This window comes from Geotrypetes seraphini, chromosome 18 (genome assembly GCF_902459505.1).
Source record: "Geotrypetes seraphini chromosome 18, aGeoSer1.1, whole genome shotgun sequence".
Taxonomy (NCBI): domain Eukaryota; kingdom Metazoa; phylum Chordata; class Amphibia; order Gymnophiona; family Dermophiidae; genus Geotrypetes; species Geotrypetes seraphini.
In genome coordinates, this window is record NC_047101.1 from 13,131,032 (window position 1) to 13,157,097 (window position 26,066).

At 39.9% G+C, this 26,066-nt stretch overlaps 1 protein-coding gene across 4 annotated transcripts in view; it reads right to left on the reverse strand.

Annotated features, from left to right (window-relative positions):
• The window catches only part of LOC117351681 (kelch-like protein 3), a 92,976-nt gene that overhangs the window by 48,272 nt on the left and 18,638 nt on the right, over positions 1-26,066 (reverse strand). For 3 of the 4 annotated variants that reach the window (XM_033927332.1, XM_033927333.1, XM_033927334.1), the window contains one exon: positions 6,832-6,945. In XM_033927332.1, the coding sequence (XP_033783223.1) occupies positions 6,832-6,869 (38 nt within the window). In that variant the 5' untranslated portion in view covers positions 6,870-6,945. Of the gene's footprint in view, positions 1-6,831; positions 6,946-22,778; positions 22,908-26,066 lie in introns of those variants that run through there. The other variant, XM_033927330.1, reaches the window with a different exon arrangement.

Here is a 26,066-nt window from a genome sequence, read left to right on the forward strand (position 1 = left end):
TTTGCAGTTTGGGATACACACCCCTACAGCTAGCCTGAAGAGTATATGGACAAGTCAGTTGTTGGGGTTTTTTTTTGGGGGGGAGGGTTGCAAAGCCCACAAAGCACAAGACCTCCATTATCCTCTTCTGTTTACTCTGAAGTGTCCTTTATCACAGGACTATCACTGCATCATTAGAGATGAATTACCTGAAGCAAAGCAAGATTTCTATCTTGCCTACAGAACAATTTGCTATTCTACAGTAAACATATTGCTCTGGTTTGTAGCATGCTTTCTCACCAAAATCAACCAACCATTAATTATAAGCATTAATGGACTAAAGTAGCCACCTAAAGATTACAGAAGTAAACAGAGGACAAGGGAACCCCAATTCTAATTCCACCATAGTTCTCTGTGATCTTGGGCAAGTCACTTAACTATCCATTGCCTTTGATACAAACTTAAGGGGCCTTTTATTAAATATATTAGTGCTCATCATTTGCGGAAGGGCTCATAAGAATAATATGAGCCCTGTGGCAGAAAACAATGCATCAACCTTTAAGATTTAAGCCATCCAGGGACAGAAAAGTATCTACTATACCTGATTGTAACCCACTCAGTTACAATTTAAAAAGGTGGGAGCTAAATTCAAAACAGTGATATTTTAAAGTTCAAGGTTTTATTTATTTGATTTATCGCTAGGGTAGCTCCATCAAAACAGTTTAACTACAATAAGAATATTTCCCCCTCACTCCTGCTTTTCCAGGTCAGCTGTATTCCTTTAGGAGATGGGGGAAGACCAGACTTGTACACAATACTCAAAGGAAGTCTCAAGTTAAAAAAAAAATCATCATTTGTGTTCTCTTCTGGGCTCACTGCTAAGCTATCTTTATTATCTTATCTATAACCATACATTTAAAAAAAAAATCACACTTTCACAGCATGAATGAAACTTCATAAAGGCAGTTAATAAAACTTAAATAAAAGGCATCAGGCACCAGGAAGATGTGTCATGTAGACAAAGCAGTAGGTTTGATTACTAGAGAGCTAGAAAGCAGGAAAAAAAATGACAGCAAAGACAAGCGGGTGTATGTGTGCAATTTTAAACTAGCACCTAGAGCAGTGGTTCCCAGCCCTGTCCTTGGGACCCACTTGGGTTTTCAAGATATCCTTGGGACCCAGTTGGGTTTTCAAGATATCCCTAATGAATATGCATGAGAGAGATTTACATACCTGTCACTTCCATTATATGCAAATCTCTCTCATGCATATATCTTGAAAACCCGACAGGCTGGGGGGGTCTCTAGGACAGGGTTGAGAACCACTGACCTAGAGGAAGGCACCAATTAGGCATTGCAAAGGCACTATTGTGACAAGTGTATGTTAGGGTTACCAGATTTTACATATGTAAAATCCGGACCCATAGACCTGCACCCAGGCCCGTCCGATTCCACCCATCTACGCCCTGTTACGCTCACATCACGCCCTAGCCTCGCCCCCTCTCAGCTTGCTCGTTTCAGTCAGGAGCGTATCAACGCACGCGCAGATGTCCCTCCCGATGCGATCTGCTTTTCAAAACCCGGACAAAAGTGCTGAGTTTTGAAAAGCCGTATAGACGTACTCTAAAAACAGGACATGTTCAGATAAATCCAGATGTCTGGTAACCCTAGTCTATGTGCATTAGACACTAGTCTCTAAAGTGCCATGGAGGGGGGTGTACATTAGAGGCCAAGTTTCAGTTTCAATGCCAAAACTGGCCTAAAATCCATTTGGCCTTATTTTAGTTTCGGCCATAAATGTTCCCCTTCTGGGCCTACCATCTTGTTGGTAGGTAGTGGGTGCAGGAGCATCCCGATTTGTTCCTGTGCATGAACAATTCATGTCAAAATGGCTTACAAGACTGCTGCTGGAGGTCTCCGCAGTAATTTTGAGATTGGAACCTGTGTGGCTAGACACAGTCCTCAATCACTCCTTCCCTTGCGAGTTCCAATCTCAAAAGGGTTGCTAGGTCTTCCAGCAGCAGTCTCATTAGCCTGCCACTAGATGTCTCAGCAGTCATCTTGACCTGAAGCTAGTCATATACGGGAACTCTATAACCTGGTGTCTGCCAGAGCAATCGGACGTCAAGTCAGCTACATGTGCATTATTGTTAAAAATGGATGCTAGTATTGTGCAAACCTTAAGTGATAGCAAAAATTGCCTCATCTTAGACAAATCTAAAATTATTGAATACTAGTGTTACAAATCTAAAATTATTGAATACTAGTGTTCGAAGAGCAGGAACTGAAAATACAACCAAACTTGCCAATATGTTCCTACTGTAACTCACTTCACCACAATTCTTTCCTGGTGTGAGGTATAAAAAAGGCAAACAGAGTTAAATGTTATGAGAGAAGCTAGAATGTACACTTTTATAAAAAATATATTTTTTCCCCCCCTTCCTTGTGTTTTTACCCCTTTTATGTTTTTTCTGACTGAGATAATTGTAACTTTCTTCCCCTTTTCCCTTTTATATCTTGTTTGTCACTAAACCACATGTATAAAGAAACCTTATATATATTCTGATTTTTTTTTTTATCTATGTTTTAATAACATTTGTTTTCTAAAATGCTGTTTTAAAATTGTTTTAAGATTGTCTGTTTCCCCATAAGTTGTTTTTAAATTGTTCATCGCTTAGAATGTTTTATATAGGCGATTTATCAAATAATAAACTTGAATTCTACAGCAATTACCACTGTTAATCACAGCCAGTGTGTTCCTCCATGACGGCCTCTCTCTGCTATTAACAAGTACATGTCTACTTCCATACTACTTCCACACTAAGCAACACATTGTAATTGTAATATTGACTCATGAGATCATCAAAAACTGATGAATCATCCCTGTGAAAGATGCTGACTCAAGCTTTCCTCTTGTAATTTTTTTCTAATGAGATACTTCTCAAAATGCACTTAAAAAATATTTCCTGGAATTTTAAGTTGATACCAAAGCAACATCTTAGTTTTGCTGGGAAAGTTATCTTTTCTCGGAAAATTATTCACAGGCATTACCATCCAAAGTTTGGATTACGAGGCTATGTGGACTGAGCAAATGAAAAACAAGGATTTTCACTATCAAGTGTTATGTTGAAACCAGCCTATAGTGTATATTGTAAACCGCTTGGATCCTTTTTTTTAGGCTGTTATGCGGTATATAAAGTTTTTAATAAACAGTGTACAGCAGGATTGGCTGGGGTTAGTGCGGGGAGGTTTACACTTTCAAGGCACACAAGTATCAAGAAAAAAAAAAATTTCCAAACGGGTAAAAAAACCTTTACATAATCTATACTCCTGGATTAATATGTTTATCCCCAAAGTCCAAGAATCAAAAACTAATATATAAAAATTTAACAAAAATGTTTTCACATAAAAATGAATGTTTTTTGTATAAAAAATATTTTTCACATAAAAAAATGAATTTTTCTAGAAGAAAAAAAGGACATAAAAATGATTGGAAGCCATCATGATTTACTTGTAAAGGATAATTTGATTATAAGGAGAAAATTGGAAGTACTGTACTTGAAAACAATAATTGTATTAATAATTTACGCTTAATTAACTTTCCAAGGGTTCCGTCAATTTCCCCAAGTGAAATGATAAAGCGTTACTTTCTGGAAATACTTAAAATTCCTGAGAACTCTTTACCACCTTTGTCAAGAGTGTATTATTTACCTACAAAGACTCAGGTTTCTCAGAAGAAAGAAGGTGTTGGAAAACCTCAGGAAAGCTCCCTGGACGTTTCTGCTTTATTGGAACAAAGCCACTCTCTTATTGTCTGTGGCTTTGGCTCCAGACAAAGATTGGATCCTTAAACTTTTCTTTAAAAATAGATCCAGAGACTTCCTGGGTTTCCATATCCAAATTTTTCCTGATGTCTCTATGGAGACTCAAAAGAGAAGAAGGGAATTTCTATTATTGAAACCAGGTGTGACTCAAATTGGAGGTTTATTTTTCCTTAGATATCCTTGCAAATGTGTAGTGAGGTATCGTACTTTAAAATATGTGTTCTTTGAACCGGCTCATTTGACGGCTTTCCTCTCCACTAAGCGCCTTGAAATGGAATAATATCTATGTCCAAGTAATAATTGAGCTCTATTTCAGCATCAGATAATGAGCTTTCTTGTTTATTATTAGATAGTTCATTCACTCCTATTCTTTAATCATGGATCCTAATTTTGAAGACTTGCCTTGAAGTTTTTCGCCTCCTTGGCCAGCCCCTCTTCGTATTTCCCTTTTGCTTTTCTAACCTCCCGGTGGCATTCCTTTTGGCATTTCCTCTCGACCGGACGGAGGTCTACTTTCACATTCCATCTTTCGCCGATTGTACCATTTTCCCTGATTGCTCCAATTTTCTCTGATTGTACCATTTTCTCCGGTACCTAGTTTCTCTGATTGTACCAATGTAACATTTTGCTGATTGTCCAGTCCTTCTTCATTGTAAACCGCCTCGAACTACTATGGCTTTGGCGGTATATAAGAAATAAATTATTATTATTATTATTAAGTAGAGAAATAATTTCCTATTATAATTTGATTTATTTTCTGGATGGAAAGTAATTTTAATATTATGTTATCTTAATTACACTTTCTGTACAAGATGATATGCTTGTTAAATAATGTGAAAACTTATAAATAAATTTTTTTTTTTAAATGAATTTTTCTTAGTGAAATTTATACAAAATAACCTTAAACATAACATAAGAACATAAGAAATGCCTTCACTGGATCAGACCGTGGTCCATCTTGTCCGGCGATCCGCGCACGCGGTGGCCCATTTAGGTACTCCTTTTTGGAGACCCGGATTTCCCGTATCCCTCAATATGATGTGCATCCAACTTGCGCTTGAAACTCGGAACAGTAGTCTCCGCCACAACCTCCTCCGGGAGAGCATTCCAAGCGCCAACCACTCGCTGTGTGAAACAGAACTTCCTAACATTTGTCCTAAACCTGCTGCCACTCAGTTTCAGGCTATGACCCCTTGTCCGTGTCACCTCCGAAAATGTTAGTAATGCTGCTTCCTGGTCTATTTTATCAAATCCCTTTAATATTTTAAAAGTCTCAATCAAATACCCTCACGATCTTCTCTTCTCGAGGGTGAACAGTCCCAGTTTTCCGAGACGTTCTTTGTAGCTCAAATTCTCCATACCTTTGACTAGTTTCGTGGCTCGCCTCTGCACCCTCTCCAGCAGAGTTATATCCTTCTTTGCTGTTTTTAAAATAAATATTGTTCAAAGAAATATTTTTGAAACTTTTTAGGCCTTCCTTTATAAAGCCGCGCTAGCGTTTTTAGCGCCGGCCACAGCGGTAAGAACTCAGACGCTCACAGGAATTCTATGAGCATCGGAGTTATAGCCGCGGTCGGTGCTAAATACACTAGTGCGGCTTTGTAAAGGAGTGGGTTAGTGCTCAAATCAAACAGATAGAAAAAAAAAAGTAGTTATCAATGTGGTCTTCGCATTGAAGATTTTGGCTTTGATTCTATAAAAAGCGCCTACTGTTAGGCACCTAGATCAGTGCACCGATCCAGTCTAGGCACTTGACTTAATGATTTGATTCAGTGCTGTTAATTGAACAACGCCATTAAAATCAAATGAAACAATTTAAAAAAATTAATTTTCAAATAGGTATTTAACTCGGTAGGTATCTATGCCTAAGCAGCGGTAGAGGTTTCTACCATGGCTCAGAATGCTAAGTGCTCTTACGCTCCTAGAATTCCTATGACCGTCAAAAGTAGCATTGGAGCATTTAGTGCCTCGGGCCGCAGTAGAAACCTCTACCGCAGCTTAGTAAGAGGGTCATAGTTCACTAAGGGATCCTTTTATCAAACCGCAGTAAAGCTTTTTACCGCAGGCCAGCGAGGTAATACTCCAATGCTCATTCAATTCCTATGAGCGTCAGAACATTTACTTTGCCAGTCTGTGGTAAAAAAGTTCTACCGCGGTTTGATAAACAGCAGCCATAAGATTTTAACCCACTGATGGGCTACCAAAAAATAGATGTTTAGTATAGTGTTCCTATTATAAATATATGCAAAAATAGATTTTAATATATCATATTTTTATATAGCAAAGTGGTTTACATAGTGACAACAAAATCAAAGTGGAAAGGAATTCCAGTTGGTGAGAAATTAAAAAAAAAAAAAAAAAAGCCAGCGCAGTCTACACCAGCCAAAGCTTAAGGGCTCCTTTTACACACTAGCCACTACCACCTCCTTTTGAGCAGGCGGTAGATTTTCAGCTAGCATGTGCTAATCCGGTGCATGCGCTGAAACCGCTAGTGCGGCTTCGTAAAAGGAGCCCTAAAATATATTGTTGTCTTAAGACATATATGAAACTGCAGACTGCAACTTAACAGTGACATTTAAAAGACCTTTAAATGATTCATATGGACTTGAAAGTCTTAAGAATTCTGGCAAACTGGAGAATTTTATTGGTGGATATAAACATTACACTAGTAAATTGACAAGTGACAGAAATTCACAAAAAGAAAAATAACTCTTTAAGCCGTAATCCAGTTGGGTTTTCAGGATTTCCCCAATGAATACGCATTGAAAGCAGTGCATGCACATAGATCTCGTGCATATTCATTGGGGAAATCCTGAAAACCCGACTGGATTGCGGCCCTCAAGGAGGGACTTTGAGACCCCTGGATTAAAGGCAATGCAAACTGGAGAATTTTGTGAAAATACTCATTGGGTGACATGGTTGATAATATAAAAACACAGACTTTTCTAGTAAATGAACAAAATTTTTTTCCAAAAACATGTTTTGGTGTTCTAAGAAGTGTCACTCGCATATAAATGAATATCTCGTACCTTCTTAATTCATTCATGACCTTGAATGCCTTCCCCATGTGGCATAGATTGACAGTCACTGAACGCTGGTGCTTATCAACTTCAGGTTCCACCGATGATTGTGAACTCTTTAAGCTGAATGAGAAAATAAAGAAGACAATTCAATATAGTAATATAGTAAATAACGGGAGAATTAAGACCAATTGTCCTAGTCATTCCTGTAAGTGCTGCCAAAAATTCATCCCAGCTACCAGCCACTTGCAGAGCTGCACTTATCTACTAAGGCAGTACTCCAGCCTCTAAATTGCTACAGATATTAGGGGCCCTTTTCTAAAGCTTAGTGCACACCAGTGTTCATAAGTGCATGCTAAATGCTTTATGGCCTATTTTATACCACATGGCACTAACGTTTGTTAGCACCAAGTCTTCATGTCATGGTCCATAAGCAGTCTGCAAAAGTTGCATGTTTGTGAACTTCTGTAACTTATTTTTCACACAAAAGGATGGGATTTAAGACTTATACTACAAACTGATTGCTCTAACAAAATTAATTAATAGCTCGTATTTTTGTTGTTTCCAAATTACTTTAGTCACCTTTTCCCAGAGATGATCACACATATGCATGTAAACTGATCCACAAAATGCATGTATGTGTGTGGGGTTGGGGGGAGGGAAGAGAGAAGGAAAGTCACAAATTTCCTAAGGCAATCTTCAACACCTACCCACCTGACAAACTATATAATGCATTGTGTATACATGAAGTTATAACATTACTCTTACGCTTATATTGTTGTAGGATAAACCAGGTTAACATGAAGGAAGGCTTCTGGAGACCAGAAGAGTACAAAGAGACAACCAAAATGCTACTACAGAGATCCAAAAATTAAAACCACATAAAGAGTTTTTTGCATAATCCACCAAACCGTGGTAACACATGCATGCATTCTCTTTGCCCACAGAAATGTTACAGAAGATCAGCTATCATTTTCACTGTATGTTCTCAGGTTTTAGCTAAAGCACTATGTAACCGATGATCCTAGGAGTTATAAAAATAATAAAAAAAAAAAGCAAACAAATTAAATCAAGAATGCAACTAAAATATGTACTATGCCATTATCAAATGGAAAAATGTGCCATTCTCTGGAAATACCAGCTAATGTGCTTTCATTTATCACCCATAAAACAGATAACATTAAAGCAGCTTAACAAAATTCTGGTTAATGTATAATAAGTCACCCCAGAAATTCCTGCCCCCATGGTGTCCCTGATCTCCTCTGCACCCCTGCTGACACACTACAGAGAGGTTTAGACAGAGCATGCTTCCTTGCTACTGCAAGGATACATCAAAATCAATCCACCTTAAAGCAAATTATCTAGTGCAAAATTTTACGCTTATAACATACACTACAAACTGCTTACACCAGTGTCTTTCAAATTTTTAGCTCCAGCACGTTAAATGGAGCAAATGTTTTTTTATATATTTAAATCTATTTATTAAACAGTGACAACAGCAGGTACAACAATAGCATAAAACAAGGTTTATAATAGCAAGCAGCTATCGCGGAAGACTGGACTCTTATGTCCTCCACGATCATGATCAACCCCCCAACCTCCTTCCTTCCCTTCCCCACCAAGAGAAATACTACAACACACAAACGGAGGGGGGGAGGGGGGAAATAGATGTGAAACAAATGTTTTTCATGGCACATTATAATCGAAATTATAATATTGCAAAACCAACACAAAATAAGAATTTAAACTGTAATAATGAAACTAAGCCCCTCCTCCCCCCTTTTACAAAACAGTAGCGCGGTTTTAAGCATTCCACGAGTGTTAAAGCTGTTACTTTTGCAGCCGACACTAAAAACCATGTTACTGTTTTGTAAAAGGGGAGGTAAAGTAGATGGAATTGCTGATCAATGTGATGATGTGCTTGTTTTTGAGTGCAAATTAACTCAAAACACACATTTCTTCATCCACAATCTGCAGTCACTTTTTTTTTTTTCTGGCAGAGCTGAAAATCCAAGTTCACAAAGATAAGAATATCCAAATGGTAATAAAGCCTTGATTGCTTTGTTGCTCAAGTTAGGATAACTACTGCATAAAAAAATAAAAACAAAAATTACTTAACATTAGTTTTCACTCCATTAAATCTACAAAACGTTTCTAGATATGGCCGATTTCGTTTATTTATACGCCTTACCATTTTTCGGACTGGAACATTAGGGTTTTGAGAGAGAAAAAAAAAAAAAAAAAACTGAAGCTGAAATTTTATTTTTCTTGTTTTGTATTATTTCTTGTAAATTGCATTGTGAAATAATTTTTATTTAGGCGTTTGGAGAGAATTCAAAATGTGTACATAAGTTACAAAGCCCTTCTACTAAAAAATAATAAATAAATCCTAAGGATGCGTTGAATTTTGAGTTAAATAAATTTTGAAGTGAAAAAGTAAAAAAAAAAAAATTACAAAGAGAATAGTTATGCTCTGGAACGCATTTGCCAGAGGTTGTGGTAAGAGCCGATAGCGTAGCTGGTTTTAAGAAAGGTTTGGCAATTTCCTGGAGGAAAAGTCCCTAGTCTTATTGAGAAAGACATGGGGGAAGCCACTGCATGCCCTGGATCGGTAGCATCGAATGTTGCTGCTACTCCTTGGGTTTTGGCCAGTTACTAAGGACCTGGATTGGCCACCTTGAAAACTGGCTACTGGGCTCGATGGATCATTGATCTGACCCAGTAAGGCTATTCTTATGTTATGTTCTTAAGGACCAATGATGTCAAAGAATGATGCTTGTTTGAGCAGTTGTATCCTTACACACACTTCTGCTCATAACATTGACAGACTCTTGTTTACATTATGTATTTATTTAAAACATTTCTAATCTGCCTTTGGCCAAGGCGGCTCACACTATCGCATATACAATTCAGGTTTGACCATCTTAAAAAGTCACATACATCAGTAAAAATCATAGGATTATATCATCTGAACCTACAGATTACCACTCAGCCATGACGTACATATCATCTATTCTAGTGGGTTCATATACAAAACTGCGCGAGACTACTCTTCCACACCTTAAGGACCTGAATCAGAAGAACCATGAAAGAGATGTTTGTTTTCCTCAATCTCAGGAACCATACCTGAGGGAGAGAATTCCTACCTCACTTTGGATCTTATAATATCAGGTGGTGTCATTTCTCCTCCACATTTGGAACCATTCCAAAATGGAGATTAAAAACTTTGACAGTTAACTAAATTTTCCAATGAAAAATTGTCTCCAACTTAGATAATACAGGCAGCAAAATGGTGGTCCTGGCTAAATACACATAGGCCCTAGGACTTCAAATGTTTATACTGTAAGCTATGAGTGTAGCAGCCATTAAAATATGGTGTGAATTTATGATATGAGGATCAATTAAAATGTTTCCAGCCTAATCAAGAAAACATCTTTTTTTTTTTTTGGGGGGGGGGGATTGAAATTTATTTTCAACACAGTCTCCTTTTAACTAAATACATTTGCTCCAATGTTTTTCCAGATCTTTCAAGCCTTCAGTAAAATACAAAATGTCTGAACTGGAAAAAATAGCTATTTACAGCATATATGACCGCAGATGATTTCTTCCTAGACAGCCATTTTTTCAGGTTCGGAAACAGAAGAGTCAAATCCGGAGAGTATGGTGGATGGGGAATTAATTCAAAACTGCAATTTATGCAATTTTGCCATTGCAATTGTTGATGTGAGCCAATGCGTTGTCCTGGTAGAAGAGAATTCTCTTTTTGACCAAATAAGGATATTTCGTCTTGATTTCAGTAATAAGCCAGCATAGCATTCGCCATTAATGGGTTTTCCCTTTTCCATAGAGTTAATAAAAATTATTCCCGGAAAATCCGAAAAGTCATCACCATCCCAGCCGACGGAGCCATTTTCGCTTTCTTCAGAGTCAGCTCATCTCTTGTAGTCCATTATTTGGATTGTTTTGTCTCAAGAGTATAGTGATGAACCCCAGTCCCATCCACGGTCACAAAATGCTGCAAAAAGTCATTTTCATTGCACTTAAAGCACTCAAGACACATTTTCAAAATGTCCAATCGAACTCGTTTTTGGTCGATGGTTAGCAAATGTGGCACCCATTGCGCACTCAAGACACATTTTCAAAATGTCCAATCGAACTCGTTTTTGGTCGATGGTTAGCAAATGTGGCACCCATTGCGCACTCAACTTCTTCATGCCTAAATATTCATGTAATATGGTGTGTACACATTCTGATGAAATGCCAGCAACCTCAGCTATCTCATTTAGGGTCAATCGACAATCTTCCATTATGATTCGGTGAACATCAACCATTTTGTCGGTTATTACTGTTTTTGGACGTCTGGAGCATTCAACAATGCTTGTCTCAGCAAGCCACACTTTCATCATTGAAAATGAAGGTGATGCCATCACCGTACACTGTATCTAACTCAGATTTAAATTTCAATTGGTAAATTTTCCCTTCAAATGAAGGAATTTTATCATAGTGTGATACTCAATTTTGACCATTTTTTATAAAGTGAAGCAACTGTTCACTTTAAAAGTCCGACAACAAAACTAAATGTCTGACTTGAAAATCTAGCCATAGACATTTGTCAATGCCATCTGCCGGACAGCTATAGAATTGTGATGCTCATCTTCCTCTTTCTTGGTCAAGCCAGAAACTTTTCAATTGACCCTTGTCGATTATAAGCTTTGGAGAACTTGTCTTAGGCAAAATCTTTTATGTTTTTTGAATTTTCCAGAGACCCATTTGCTTTCTCCTGATATTTTATTTATTCAGTTTTCTATACCATGAGCTCAGAACTGTTTACATGAATTTATTGAGGTACTCAAGCATTTTTCCTTGTCTGTCCTGGTGGGCTCACAATCTTATCTAATGTACTCGGGGCAATTGGGGGATTAAGTGACTTGTCCAGGGTCACAAGGAGCAGCATGGGTTTGAACCCACAACCTCAGGGTGATGAGGCTGTAGCTTTTACCACTGCACCACACTCTCCCCACCTGAGACAATCTAGTACCCAGAACCCTCCCCCACCCCGTCATCCCCACCATTTACAAGCAAGTTTTGACGTAATGCCTTTACCTAGCTCAAGAACCCAGCAAACTTTTTCAAATGGCAAAGGCTAGGCCCAGTATGTATTCAAACATCTTCAGTGCAACATATGCCCCTGATGCATATTAAAACGTAACAGCAAGCACCATACCTTTTTAAAGAGCGTCTTATTTATAAAAGGAATTAAACAGCTTGTGAGCATAAAGAAAGTAATACGTTACGAGTTGCACTGGTTGCCAGTAAAGGCAAGGGTACAATTTAAGTTTGCTTTTGTGTATTCTAAGGTACTGAATGGGATGGCCCCTTTTTACCAAGTGGAGAGATTTGAGTATGCCGTTTCTCTTCTAACCACTCTAAGTATTAATCCTTTTGCTCTCCCTACAGTTTGAGGTCAATCAACATGTATATTAGGGAAATTACTTGCCTTTCAGGTTTTCAAAGCTTTGAAATAATCTGGCCTGTTTTTTTTTGTGGTTTTTTTTTTTTAGGGTGGGGGGGTTATCTCCCAGTGTCTATTTAGTTTTTAAGGCAACAACTGAAAGCTTGTTTGATAAGTTTATTGTATGTGCTTTGTCATGAATTTGATGAAATATTATTGAATATGCTGGTTATGACCGTTTCTTTTTATTGTAAACCATGCAGAACTTTAATAGTTGTTGCAGTATAAAAGCCAATAAATAAAAAATAACCATCATTCTTTGTTCAATTCTTATGTCAGCCCCTCCTCCCCCCCCCCCCCCAAAAAAAATCATCATCATACTTCTGCATAATAATCCTAGAATCTTTTGCAAATGTGTCTGGTACAGCGGCAGGATTCATTTACTTCATGTTGAAAGCATAAGGAAGATCTGTTGTAACCAGATCCAGAAATACTGAACTCGCCAAACATGTCTTTGGGCAGAGTAGGAAATGTGTGAACTACAGACACATACAGTGACAGTTCCTGAATACTGCCAATCCTGGCCTCTCTCTGCAGTGACAAATGAGGACTTCAGAGTAACATACAGAAACTGCTTAAGAACTTAACAGGATGAGACTACTGGCAGGGAAAATAGGAAATTAACAAGCCAAACAGAAGCAAGATATCCTGTGCGGGGGAGCAGCCAGAAACAGAGTTGCTTATCCAAATTAGAAAAAGCCGGTTCACTAGGCTATTTTAAGGGAGAAAAATATACTACTGACCAGGTTCTGAAATAAATGTTTATTTACCAGATGGCTTAAAAAAGGGAATATTTACAGTGGAGATACTACTTGGGCTAAAAAAGAACACAATAGAATTCTTAACTTAAAAACAATTTGGAAAGCAGATGTTTAGTGACGTATACTGTAGGGGGTTTATATGGGTGGTGATGCCTAGTGCACACTTGTGTCCAAGCAAAAAGTACCATTTGTGGGTAAGCAGTGGTCAATGTTCACTGAACTGAGCAGAAGTCTTCCACCTACAGTTCTGCCAGTGGAGGGTGCTGTTTCATTATCATGTGTTCAATAGTGAGGGACAGGCAAGCTCTAAAAGACTCCAGGGAATCTGCCCATCTCTAGCCCGAGGAGCAATGTGGGTATAATGACCCTGGTGGAATATGAGGTGCGCAGCAGCATTTTCAACAGATTGAAGGGGAGAGATATGGCTTAGAGAAAGAACTGTGTGAACAGCTGGGATGGGGGCTGAGAGCATGGGATAGAGAGGTTGAGAGGCAGATGGATTCCTGTACAGGTGGTGGGACAGGGAAGGTGGTGGGTTCCACCCCCACTAGCTCACTGCCCTCTCTCTCCCCCTCCCCTTTTTCCAGGTCCAGCACTGTCAGCAGGATCATTGTTGCTTTTCTTCAACTAATCAAACAGGTGGTGCAATCCTTACACGTTATATAAAGGAAGGAAGGAAGGCTGTGAAAGATTATCAAACCTTTTCAAGTTTAGGCCCTGTTGGTAACTTCCACACCACTGACTAAGGAGCTGGTAAGCAGAAATGTTTTACAATAAGGTGTCAGGCCCATACACAACCTACCATCTCCTCCTCCTGGGCACAAATCAGTGAATTTTCACAGAAATTAATGCATTCCCAAGCAGACTAACTGAACTAATGCAAGAGCACTTTAATTTAAACACACAAATACACATCTGTTAATATTTAAAAATCGCTTTAACAGTATTCAGTTCATCATACTGGACTTAAATTATTAAAACTTTCAAGGCTTCATTTTAACATTATAAGCTATTACAATAAGATGTATATCTATATAAAACATTTTTCAAATAAATGTGTTTTATTTGAATATATGACCAGAATGTCTTCTAGTATTCTGAAGATTATTTGTACCAGAAATGGCCCAGGCATCCTTACAGCAGTACTTTTTAACTATGGTAACCAAATAGCTCCATTTCAAGCAGGCCCTGCAACTTCACTCAAGCAATGAAGCCAACCAGAACCAGATCATCCAGTTCGTCTTCATTAGCAATCATATGGTCACCCTGGTTACATCAAACCTTTTTCAAGTAAATTGTACTATCAATTTATTCACTGACAGCTTAAACTATAACTAAATGTTCTGAGGAATTTGAGTATGGTCCAGATTTCATATAAGCTTATTGAATTCAAGAAAGCCTGGGACATGTGCATTGGATCTCTAAGGGAGAAGAAGGGATAGAAGATGGCATGGATTGGCAGAAGAGATAGGCCTTAAGGTCTTTTATCTGCCTTCAAATTTTCCATGTGTCACCTTAAAAATATTGTACTGCTTTCTGTAATTTGGTTACTGTATATACTCGAATATAAACTGATGTTAGAAATTTTGGTACGTGAGTGTCATTTGTCATCTCTACCAAAACACTTGGCCTCAGTCACACATGCAGAAAACAGGGGAAAAAACCCATCCTTTTCAAATACAAATTAAAAGTACTATTGTAATAAGCCAGACTCTGCACACAATACACCACAAAGAAATGCATTTCTTCTTGAACAGTCCAAAATATAAGAACAGATGTAAATTTTCAGTTGACATATTTCAATCATTCGCTGGGCTGGTGAAAGGCCTTGAGCATCAGTGCATGCTGAAGGCTCGTTGGACTCCCTTTGAGAATCCTGGAGAAGGTGGGAGCCAGGCAGCCTTGAGCATGCAGAGACGCTCAAGGCCCTTCAGCCCAGCACAGAGCGTCGGTGTCTGCTTCCAGAGAATTGGGACTAAGTGTGATGTCAGTCTGAAGCAGGGGAGAGCGGGTAGTGGAGGATAACAGTGACAGCCATGGGAAAGGGATGGAAGAGAGCCATGCCAGCCATGGAAAAGGGATGGAAGAGAGCAGTGTTGGGTATCTGGAAGGGTGGAAAATAGTATTATTGGTCATCAGGTGGGGAGGGAAAAAAGCACCATCATCCAAATGAGGCTCAAATATAAACTAAGAACCCCATTATTGGGCAATTTTGGCCCCCAAATCTATGTTTATATTCAAGTATTTACGTTAACTGCCGGAATCAACACTGTTCTCTTCAGGGTTACCGTATATACTCAAATACAAGTCATTCTGAATAAAGTTGAGACCCCCATTTTTCCCCCCAAAAGGAGGAAAACAGGTTGACTCAAATATAAGTCAGGCGGCTTAATTTTCAAAGGCCTTGCCCTGCCAAGATCTGCACCCAGCGCCCCCTCCTTCCCCTGTCAGGTTCTGCACCCAGCACCCTTCCCTCCATCCCCCGTCGGGCTCTGCACTCGGCTCCCTCCCTGCCAGACACTGCACACAACCCCCTTCCCTCCCTCTCGGGATCTCCACCCTGTCCCCCACCCTGCCCTGTCCATCATACCTCCTCTGTCACTGAAATCCCTGGTGGTCAAGAGGTGTAGCGGGCAGGAGCAAGTTTTCTGCGCTCCTGCCCCGCTAACTTGGTCAGTCGCTGGCTTAAGCTACTGAACAGTACCGAGCAGGAGCTCGCTTTGTCGCTGCTGCTCGGCGCTAAGTGGCTTCCTGAATGGCTTCCGCAAATTCTGGCAAGAATTCACAGGAACCATTCAGGAAGCCGCTCAGCGCCAAAGCGCACTCCTGCTTGGTACCAATCAGCGGCTGAAGCAGAAACTTGTGGCAGTGACCAACCGGGCTAGCAGCGGGGTAGGAGTGCAGAAAGCTCGCTCCTACCCACTACACCTCTGGACCACCAGGGATTCCAGCGGCAAAGGAGGTATGATGGACAGGGCAGGGAGGGGGGCAGGGTGCAGAGCCTAGCGGAGGCCTGTAATAAGGTTCGAAGGGAGGGGGGTGGGTGGGTGTTGGCCCGAGTATAAACTGGAACTCCCATTTTTGGTCCAAAAATCCCAGTTTATATTAGAGCATATATGGTATACCCAGGATTTTTAAGTGATATAATTTTAACCTCCATACCAAAAAAATCCTAATAAAAAGATGTTTTAATTATCATTCAATTTAAAACATCCCTCTTTTGTAAAATTAAAGGGTTATAGAGCAAAAAACAGTGGTGCCTCTGAAAATGGATAATAAAAACCTGAAAATAACTGAAAACAGAACAGATCAGAAAGACACCAACTCGCGTGTAGAAAGAGAAACTGAAGGACACAGAGCAATGTCAGAGGAGCTGAAAAATGTAGATGACGCCTTCTATACAAATTCACAAGTAGAAGTGAATAACCACTGAATCAAGACTCATATTCTTGTTAGTCCTATACAGGACTCCTACTAATTCAGTTTATTAAATTTATTTAAAAGAGAAGTCCGACATTGTATAAGAATAAAAAATATTTGTATACATAAGTCTTGCCCATTATATAATAGGACCCTTGAGAAAGGCTTTATAGCTGAAACACAGGTCTGCAGTATGACTTTCGGCTCCACTTTCAAATCCTAGTGTTTCAATATCCTGACCTAGCTCATTTGTGTGGACATTCCCACTACTTTTTTAGCTTCATTTACACTTTGTTTTCTCTGTGGGAGAGATTTGGTCTGTCTGTGGTGTTCTGACCACCAGAGGACCACCAACCTCTTCATCTGGTGGGATCAATCATAGCAAGGGAACTGCAATTTTGGGTGGGCCATTGGCAGAACATTGAGTTTTCTGCAACATCATGATATTATTGGATTTCTCACAATCTCAAAAATGTATTCAGTATAGAAATGCTGACTGCCTTATTACAGAAGCTAGAGACTGTACTTCACATCAAGACCCCAAGCTATTTTAGTTTGACTTTAAAATCAGAATTTGACCTAGTTGGCCATTCATTATAGGAATTATAAGTAATGTGTTGGACTGGTTTAGAGATTTTTATCCAGTAGAATCTATATAGTTAATGGAAATCAGCCTAAATCAACCATTCCTATCCCAGTCCTCGGGGCACACCTAGCGAGGCAGTGCATGCATATCTCCCTCATGCATATTCATTGCAGATATCTTGAAAACCTGATGGGACCAGATGTGCCCCGAGGATTGGGATGGGAATGGCTGGTCTAAATCAAGGACTGTGGCGTTCCACAGGGCTCACCATTATCTCCACCCTAAGGAGCTCAGATAGATTTTAAAATGATAAACTGCTCTCTCACCTAAAGGAAGATTCTCAAAACTTTACTGGAAAAATCCGACAGGCCGCTGCCGTGGCCGTTATTGTGACGATTTTCAAAAGCCAAGTCATTCCTACAAAATCACGCATACAAATGAGGTTCATAGAATTTCAAAAAGGGCCATTAAATTTACATGTGCTGGCGATAGCAATTGGCACATGCGCAGAATACACAACACAAAAGAAGCTTACATGTGCGCATGGGCTGGAAAAAACAACGCTGCCATCTAAAATCATGAAAGGCATAGAGAAGGTGGAGAGGGACAGATTCTTTAGACTAGCAGGGACAACTAAAACAAGAGGTCATTCAGAAAAACTGAGAGGAGACAGATTCATAACGAATGCAAGGAAGTTCTTCTTCACTCAGAGGGTGGTGGACACTTGGAACGCGCTTCCCGGAGAGGTGATAAGACAGAGTACAATTCTGGGGTTCAAAAAGGGACTGGATGACTTCCTGGAAGCGAAGGGGATTACAGGGTACAGATAGAGGTACCTTACAGGACATTGAGCGAATAGGGTATGGATATTTTAGGTTAGGTTGGGAACACTTTCAGGTCATGGACCTGGGGGGCCGCCACGGGAGCGGACTGCCGGGCACGATGGACCCCTGGTCTGACCCGGCAGAGGCGATGCTTATGTTCTTATGTTCTTTGAGTCTCGGCGTCTATCTTCTCATTGGGACATGGAAAGTGTGAGGATAAGAACCACCATCCATAATGCCATCTGCTATTGTAGCACAAAACATGTGCAGCTCACAAACATCTATAATTCATGTTTTCTGTAATTTTCTGTTGAATTTTATCATGAGCCACAATCAGAAACATGACATGCTTATAATACACACGTTCGAGAAGCGTGCTTTTGTTCACTCCCCCCCAAAAAAGCACCCCTACTATAACATTAATCTTGTAATTTTTTTTATGTCAAATTTTATCATCATGAGCCACAGCCAGAACACATGTCTGAGATGCGATTTTCACAATACCGACACCTCCAAAGCAGTCGGTAATTTTTACTTGCCAAAAGCCGACACCAGCTTCAAACTTTTTTGGATGCAAAGAAATTAATGCAATATTACTAGAGCCGTAAAAGAAAGAAGGGAAGGCCGGGTTATACCGCATAAAGCCTATTTGTTATAAGTTTTCTTATAGGAATAGATCTCTCTATCTTTTTCCGAGTCCGAGACTTCTAGAAAGCTTGGAATAGACCGAGGCGAGACATTTTGATAAATCTGCCACTAAAATACAGGCACGCTAAATTGACCGGAACAGGTTTAGTGACCATCATTAAGGGTATGGTAAGTTTTGAGAATCTTTCTCCTAGATTTTTTTTATTAATTATATCTGTGCTAATGATATAACCTTGTTAATCTCCTAATTTCTGCACTTTCAATCTGGTAGAGACCTAGGTCTCATTACATCTCAAACTAAACAGGGAGAAAACTACTTTTCTCTGGTTATGGAATAAACAGGAGGAATTATCTTGAAGAAAAAATGGAGGCAATTAAGATCATCTTTGAGGATGCAGTAAATCATTCTTTATCTTTTATACGGCTTCCAAAATATTTTCCCAGTCAGAAGTTAGTAATCTCCAGAAGTTATTTTCAGTTTGAACAGTCCAAATTTTGAATTCAATCTTATAGCTCAACAACCCACAATCACTGAAATAGTACTTATACAGGATGCACTAAGAAATTACTTACTAAATTACAATTATTTCAGTTTATGTTATGCTAGCAATTCTAAAAAGCATCACCACTGTGGATAAAATTACATTGGTCACCAATTGAGGACCGGATTATGTTTAGAGTTGCATGTCTAATTTTTAAGATCTCACAAGGACAAGCCCCATTATATTTAGGTCATTTGATAGTTTGTCCTCAATCCATCTGATTATCTAGGCTTAAATGAAATGTTATATTATCCATTGGTTAGATGTGTAAATAGTCAGACCACTTGTTTAATCTCTTCCCTATAGAGCCACCCTAGTATATAACTGTCACCTGATCTCAGATTGAAAACCAATAGCATGCCATTTCAAAAACCTAACATTTTTAAGAAACATGCTTTAAAGGAGAAAAAAAATTAATGTCTACCGCTTAGAAATGTTCTAGACCAGGGATCTCAAAGTCCCTCCTTGAGGGCCGCAATCCAGTCAGGTTTTCAGGATTTCCCCAATGAATATGCATTGAAAACAGTGCATGCACATGGATCTCATGCATATTCATTGCGGAAATCCTGAAAACCCGACAGGATTGCGGCCCTCAAGGAGGGACTTTGAGACCCCTGTTCTAGACTATTCTTTTGTAAACCACATCAGAATAATATGATAATTTGCAGAAATCAAATTTTACATTTGTTTTTTTAGCAGCCTAGCTAGTAAGGGAATTCCCAAAATCCAGCTCCTTTGTGCTACAGATCTGGCTAACTATTGATCCAAAAGAAATGCAATAACAATTCTACAAGACCAATATAAACATGTTCTATACCCATAGGAAAAGACCTCAATAGATAAATACTCTTACCTACTCCTACTAGTAAGAATCATGGCAGGAGATACTTCTCAATATAAATCTGCGCCCCCCCCCAAAAAAAAAAAACAACAAAAAAAAAAACAACCCAAAAACCAACAACCCTAAATCCAATGAGAGAATAGACTACCTAACCAAACTTTTGGACAAAATTATGAAATCACCACAGAAAAATAGTGGAACTATCAAAAAAAAAAAAAAATCACTTTCAGTTCAAGGCGACATACATTAAAAAAATAATTCTTAGCATTAGAGACAGGATAAACCATACCAGAACAAACACATTCCCTATCTGTCCCAGACGGGATCACAATCTATGCTTAGTAGCCTAAAGGTGAATGGTAGGAACTATATGCATATAATAAAATAGAAATATTAAAATCACAATAAAGAAAGAAAGAAAATTGTTAGCATTAAAGACAGGTTAAACCATACCACGGCACATAGATATTGCATATCTGTCCCAGATGGAATCTCAATCTATGCTTAGAAGCATAGGTGTGAGGGTGTGAAAGAGATGGTCTAAGTTGGACTATCCTCGAAGCAGCTTATGCTAGAAGGAAAATATGCATATAATAGAAGAAAACAGAAGAAAATCACTATAAAAGAAATAAAAATTGAATGGGAAGAAAAGCAGAAAGTTTAGAAAAAAAAAATTAAAATGAACCAAAATAAAAGTTTAATTCGGCTCAGCTCAGTGTAGAGCAGCTGGAGGGTACAATGGTATAGTCGACTACACCACATTTCCTCAGCATGGCAATCTGGCAATAAAGAGATATAACCAATTGTTTTGGTTATATTACATACAAATTGCCTTGCACACAAATCTATAGTATGCGATTATCCAGGGTCTGTATGCACTTTAAGTGTTCAAGTACTCTCCTCTAAAAACAGAGTACCTAAACCAACTAACAATGAATCCACACATGCATGCATGTATGCGTTATTTCAAAAGGCAACTCTAAAATCAGACTTTTGGCAACAATTTTTCTCTCTATACACATGAATCCTGAAACTCTTCCCTTTTATGTATTTCACAAATCTCAATAGAAAAACAGGAGGTGATGAAACATTTAAAAACTAATCTTTTACGGTAAATAAACGCAGCAACCACACTATTTCACAAATCTCTCACTGCCGTCCAAAAAACATGAATCAGAAGACAAATGTGCAGCTGCTCCCTCTAACACAGGGGTGTCAAAGTCGGTCCTCGAGGGCTGCAATCCAGTCGGGTTTTCAGGATTTCCCCAATGAATATGCATGAGATCTATTTGCATGCACTGCTTTCATTGTCTGCTAATAGATCTCATGCATATTCAATGGGGAAATCCAGAAAACCCGACTAGATTGCGGCCCTCAAGGAGGGACTTTGACACCCCTGCTCTAACACAACCCCTTTCTTTGCAGAGCCACATTTTGGATTTGTAGGTACTTGGAGGGCCTCAGAAAAATAGTTAATCATCTTATTAAAGAAATTACAATTTTGCATGAGGTAAAACTCTTTATAGTTTATAAATCTTTCCTTTTGGCTAAGTCTTAATAATAATATTGTCATTTATAGCTAAAGAGACATATGATCGAGAAACTGTTTTATTTTACTTTTGAGATTATGATAAACATATCGAGGGCCTCAAAATAGCACCTGGCGGCCGCATGTGGCCCCCGGGCCGCACATTTAGAGATCACTACCGCTCTAACACAAGCAGCATTTACCACATACTGGATATACTGTACATATTTGTTCCTAAGTTTTTTTTTGTTTTGTTTTTTTTAAACAATCAAGAATCGTCTGCTGGTGCCTGCTTGTAAGCTACTTTGACAGTTACTGTACTTTGACAGCGATGTCAAAAAACCCCAAAAAGTTTAAAAAAATAGGTAAAGTCGGTGCACAAAAAGTGAACAACACCCCCCCCCCCCACCAAGTTGTGGGATTTTGGTTCAGTAGATGAGATCTGGATCCTGAAAGGCATTTATTAAGTGAAAGCATGTTTCGAGGCAGGGCCAGCTCAACCCTTAAGCAGCACTATGCAGTCGCCTAGGGCAACAATTTTTGTGGTCTGCCCCCCCCCCCCCACAAAAAAAAAAAAAAAAAGAGCTGCAATTGAACCAACAGTAGATCCTGGTAAAAACCAGACAAAACGAAAGAACCAACAGGAGGTAGTTTCGCTAATGGGGATCAGCAGTATTCAAACAGCCCCATTTACTCAGATTATTGGGGAAAGGGGGGAGCACTAAGGAGCTTAAAGATTAATGGGGGGCGGTAGAGGAGAGAGGTGAAGGGTTGTCTAGGGCCCGATTCGCCAGACAAACTGCCCTTAAAACGTCAGAGGAACGTGCAGGACCCCCCCCCCCCCCTTTAAATCTTTATTGATTTTCAAAGTTTGACAGTGTCATAGAATTCATTGAGCATAAAACGCACTATTAAATACACAATTAATACGTAAAACCATCATTTTCTCCCCTCCCTCCCCAAATTTTTTTGGTTTAAATCTTTTTCACGTTATCCGTTTAGTTCCTATTTTAAGAAACAAGTCAAAAGGACAGCTGTGACTTAAAGGCAGGCGGCCTGTCACTGTCAGACACTCCCCCCCCCCCCCAACGAATACCCTACAAAGCTTTGTCCGAAACTGCCGACTACCAGCACCACCTGCTCGCGCCGTGGGGGGGGGGGGGCAGTTACGCAGCGCAGATTTGAGCCGCGAAGCTCCGACCCCGGCCACAAGTTTCTCGCCTTTGTGTTTCGGGGGGGGGGGGAGGGTGTTACACCTCGACGCCGTCTCTCCCGCCCCGCGTTTTCCACCTACCTCTCCCCGTCCATTGTGCGCGGCGGAGGCGGCTCAAGCCGCGCCTTGCCCGGGAAGCGGCAACAGCGAGCGCGCGACACTCGCCTCCCGCCAGCTCTTGGGCGCTGCGCCGCGTTACCCAGCGCGCCCTGCTGCTGCTGCAGCACTACTACTCCCCCCCCCCCACCTCCCCTCCCATGCAGCACGTGCCCCACCTCGGCTACTGGGTCTCCTAGCGACGCCAGCTGTTTGCGCCGGCCCCGCCCACTGGAGGAGCGCGCGCGCCCCTCCCCCCACCTCCTTCCGCCACCTCGCGCCAGCGAACAGTGTGCTGGGCGGCGAAAATGATACTATGATTGTGTTATTGCGGCAGGACCCATTCCGAATCGGCTACCTTAATAAAGAGAGTCACAATTTTAAATACAAGCAGGTAGGCTTTATAGTACCACAAAACCTCTATTAGATTCTTAGCTGCAGCTGTTAAAAAGATTATTCGACAAATGTTGCATATGCATCAAGGCCTAGCTGGAAAGGGTGTGCATAGGGTAAGAGGGGGCTTGCTTACCCCTCCCCACCCCAAAAAAAAAATTCTGCACCTAGACCAGTGGTCTTCACTAATTGTTAAGTGGGGCCACTTGCCATTCAAATACTAGGGCATGGTCAGCACTGGCAGCTGTGCAAATGCACGCTCTGTCTCTTGAGAAATAGCCTGCCATACACTTCCCTCAAGTCTAAGCTTAGAGAAGGGGGAAAAAATCAGAATGACGCTACTGGTGACCAAAGAGGGCTGGCAGGGGCTTACCTTCAAGAACACTAACCTAGACAGATCAGGCTTTCAACCTCAACCTAGCACCTCTTTTTGTACAGTTTATTTAAAAAAAAATTGTACACCGTCTAAGTTCTAAACATTCACAAAATTAAATGACTTTCAACCAGCTTGTTCACCTACAACATAGTATTTTCTGCAACCTACAAGAACTGAAACATGAAACTTAAATGCAACCTCTGTATATAAACGTCAAACAACTGCAGTTTTAGTAATTTCTTGAACTTAGGGCAGTCTGTACATAGCCTTACTTGGACAACCAGAGCATTCCATAAATTCACTCCAGCTACCTAAAACATGTGGCTACATCACATACACCCCTTTCGATGGTAGCTATTAATTTTATGCCTCCTAGTGATCTCAAAGCTCTTCCAGGCTTGTAAACCTCTCACAGTGATAGAAATCAGATAGGGGCAATCCCATATAACACCTGGTGCACTAATGATAACACCTTATATTGCACTCAGCGTTTTATAGATAACCAATGTAGTTGTTTTAGACGGAGTAGTGTGAGACGTTCTTGGGGTGCCACTGATTAAGCTAGCTGCTGAACTCATCAGCAATTGTAGGAACTTAATCTTCAAGTTTGTCATGCCCAAACAGGAATTACAGTAGTCTAATTTGGACAAAATAAGGCCCTGCACAACCGCTCGCAAATCACAAGGTGCCAATAGCAGTTGTCTATACAGAATGTGCAATTGCGAATATTCCCCCTGGATGGTTTTCAGGATCTGTTTCCCATCGTAAGGGCCAAGTCACAATCTGTCTTAACGTTTAACCGTAGACCATGATCTAACATCCATTTACACACCGCCTGAATGCACAGACTCAAGTTTTGTTCAAACTCTTGTTTCTTGTACCCTATGAGGGGTATATATAAAAATTTAAAAAAAAATCTGCTCTTCCTAAGCTTTTGTCCACCGTCCCTTTGCAAAAATGGCCTATATCACAGAGACTATACTAAACTACAATCCAAAGTAGCCTTAGAGACAGTGATTCTGATTTTCCCCACAACCATAAAAAAAATTTTTGTTGCATAGACATGTACTAATGCTGCTATAAATAAAGACTAATATGCTATCCATACACCAATCAGAAAGCAGTAATGCAGCTAAAATAACAGGTTAACACAAGACCAACCATGCTCAGTCCTAACACCAACCCCACACCATCCCCCTCACTTAATTTTTTAACCCACAGGTGGTAGTTACCACAAGACACTAAGAACAGTACAACCTTTTAAGCTGCATTTAGGACAGGTTAGTATCTAACGTAAGTAGAAAGGCCCCTTCATTGTGGATCACAAAACCCTGGGGGAATTATCAAATCATCACCATACAATATTAAGTGTCTACTCTACATGAGAAATGCCTTCACCGGATCAGACCGAGGTCCATCAAGTCCGGCGATCCGCTCACGCGGTGGCCCATTTAGGTTCTCTATTGCAGATTTTGGTATTTGCCAAATTTTACTTGCAAAAGATATTTACATACATACAGATGCTTCTAAAATAGAAGATTGCAGACAAATATGTACAAGATGCAGGCAATGTTTTATACCAATAATTAAATGCAGTAAAAATACCACCTTATTACCAACCAAGGGACTCGACACGGTCTGTGTTTTGGATAACACGCCTTCGACACAGTCTGTGTTTCGGATAACACGCCTTCCTCAGGGGTCCATGGTGGATAAGGTATGAAACAAACCGCAATAAAAAGGTATAAAACAAGCGCCTGTGTGAGCCAAATCCTCAAACCAAGTATGCGTCTTTTGTTGTTTGCTTGCTGCTTGGGGTACTGCAGACTTCATTGGATTTTTCTTTTTTGCATTGTCTAAAATAGAAGATTTCATATTGGACTTAACTGTAATTTCATCCCAACCACAGATCAAGAGTACTACCAGTGAATGACCATAAATACATAGGCTCAGTCCAATCACCGCCTGTAGTTATGATCAAAGCATAAGAACATAAGCAATGCCTCTGCTGGGTCAGACCTGGGGTCCATCGTGCCCAGCAGCCCGCTCACGCGGCGGCCCAACAGGTCCATGACCTGTGCAGTGATCCTCTATTTATACCCTTCTATCCCCCTTTCCAGCAGGAAATTGTCTAATCCTTTCTTAATTTTTGTACCTGGGGCAAGGGAGGGTGAGAGTCTCAAAGAATCAAACTCATTTCCCCAGGTTCTCAGGCTGCTGCACTAACCACTAAGCTACTTGAGCTCTCGAGCACATCCATTTTGGGAATCATGAAAACCCGTCTACAGTGGATTGAAACTCAAAAAAACTAAAAAAAAAAAAAAACACACGCATACATAATACACACATGAGGCTTTTCCCGACTTTAATGTGCTTTATAAATAAATTCAAAATAGTGTGCTGCAGTTCAGACTTAGCAGTAGAACTGTGTGCGGCAATTAAAAAAAAAAAAAAAAAGAGAAAACACAGCTCTTATCAAAAAAAGTCATTAAAAAGTTTACTAA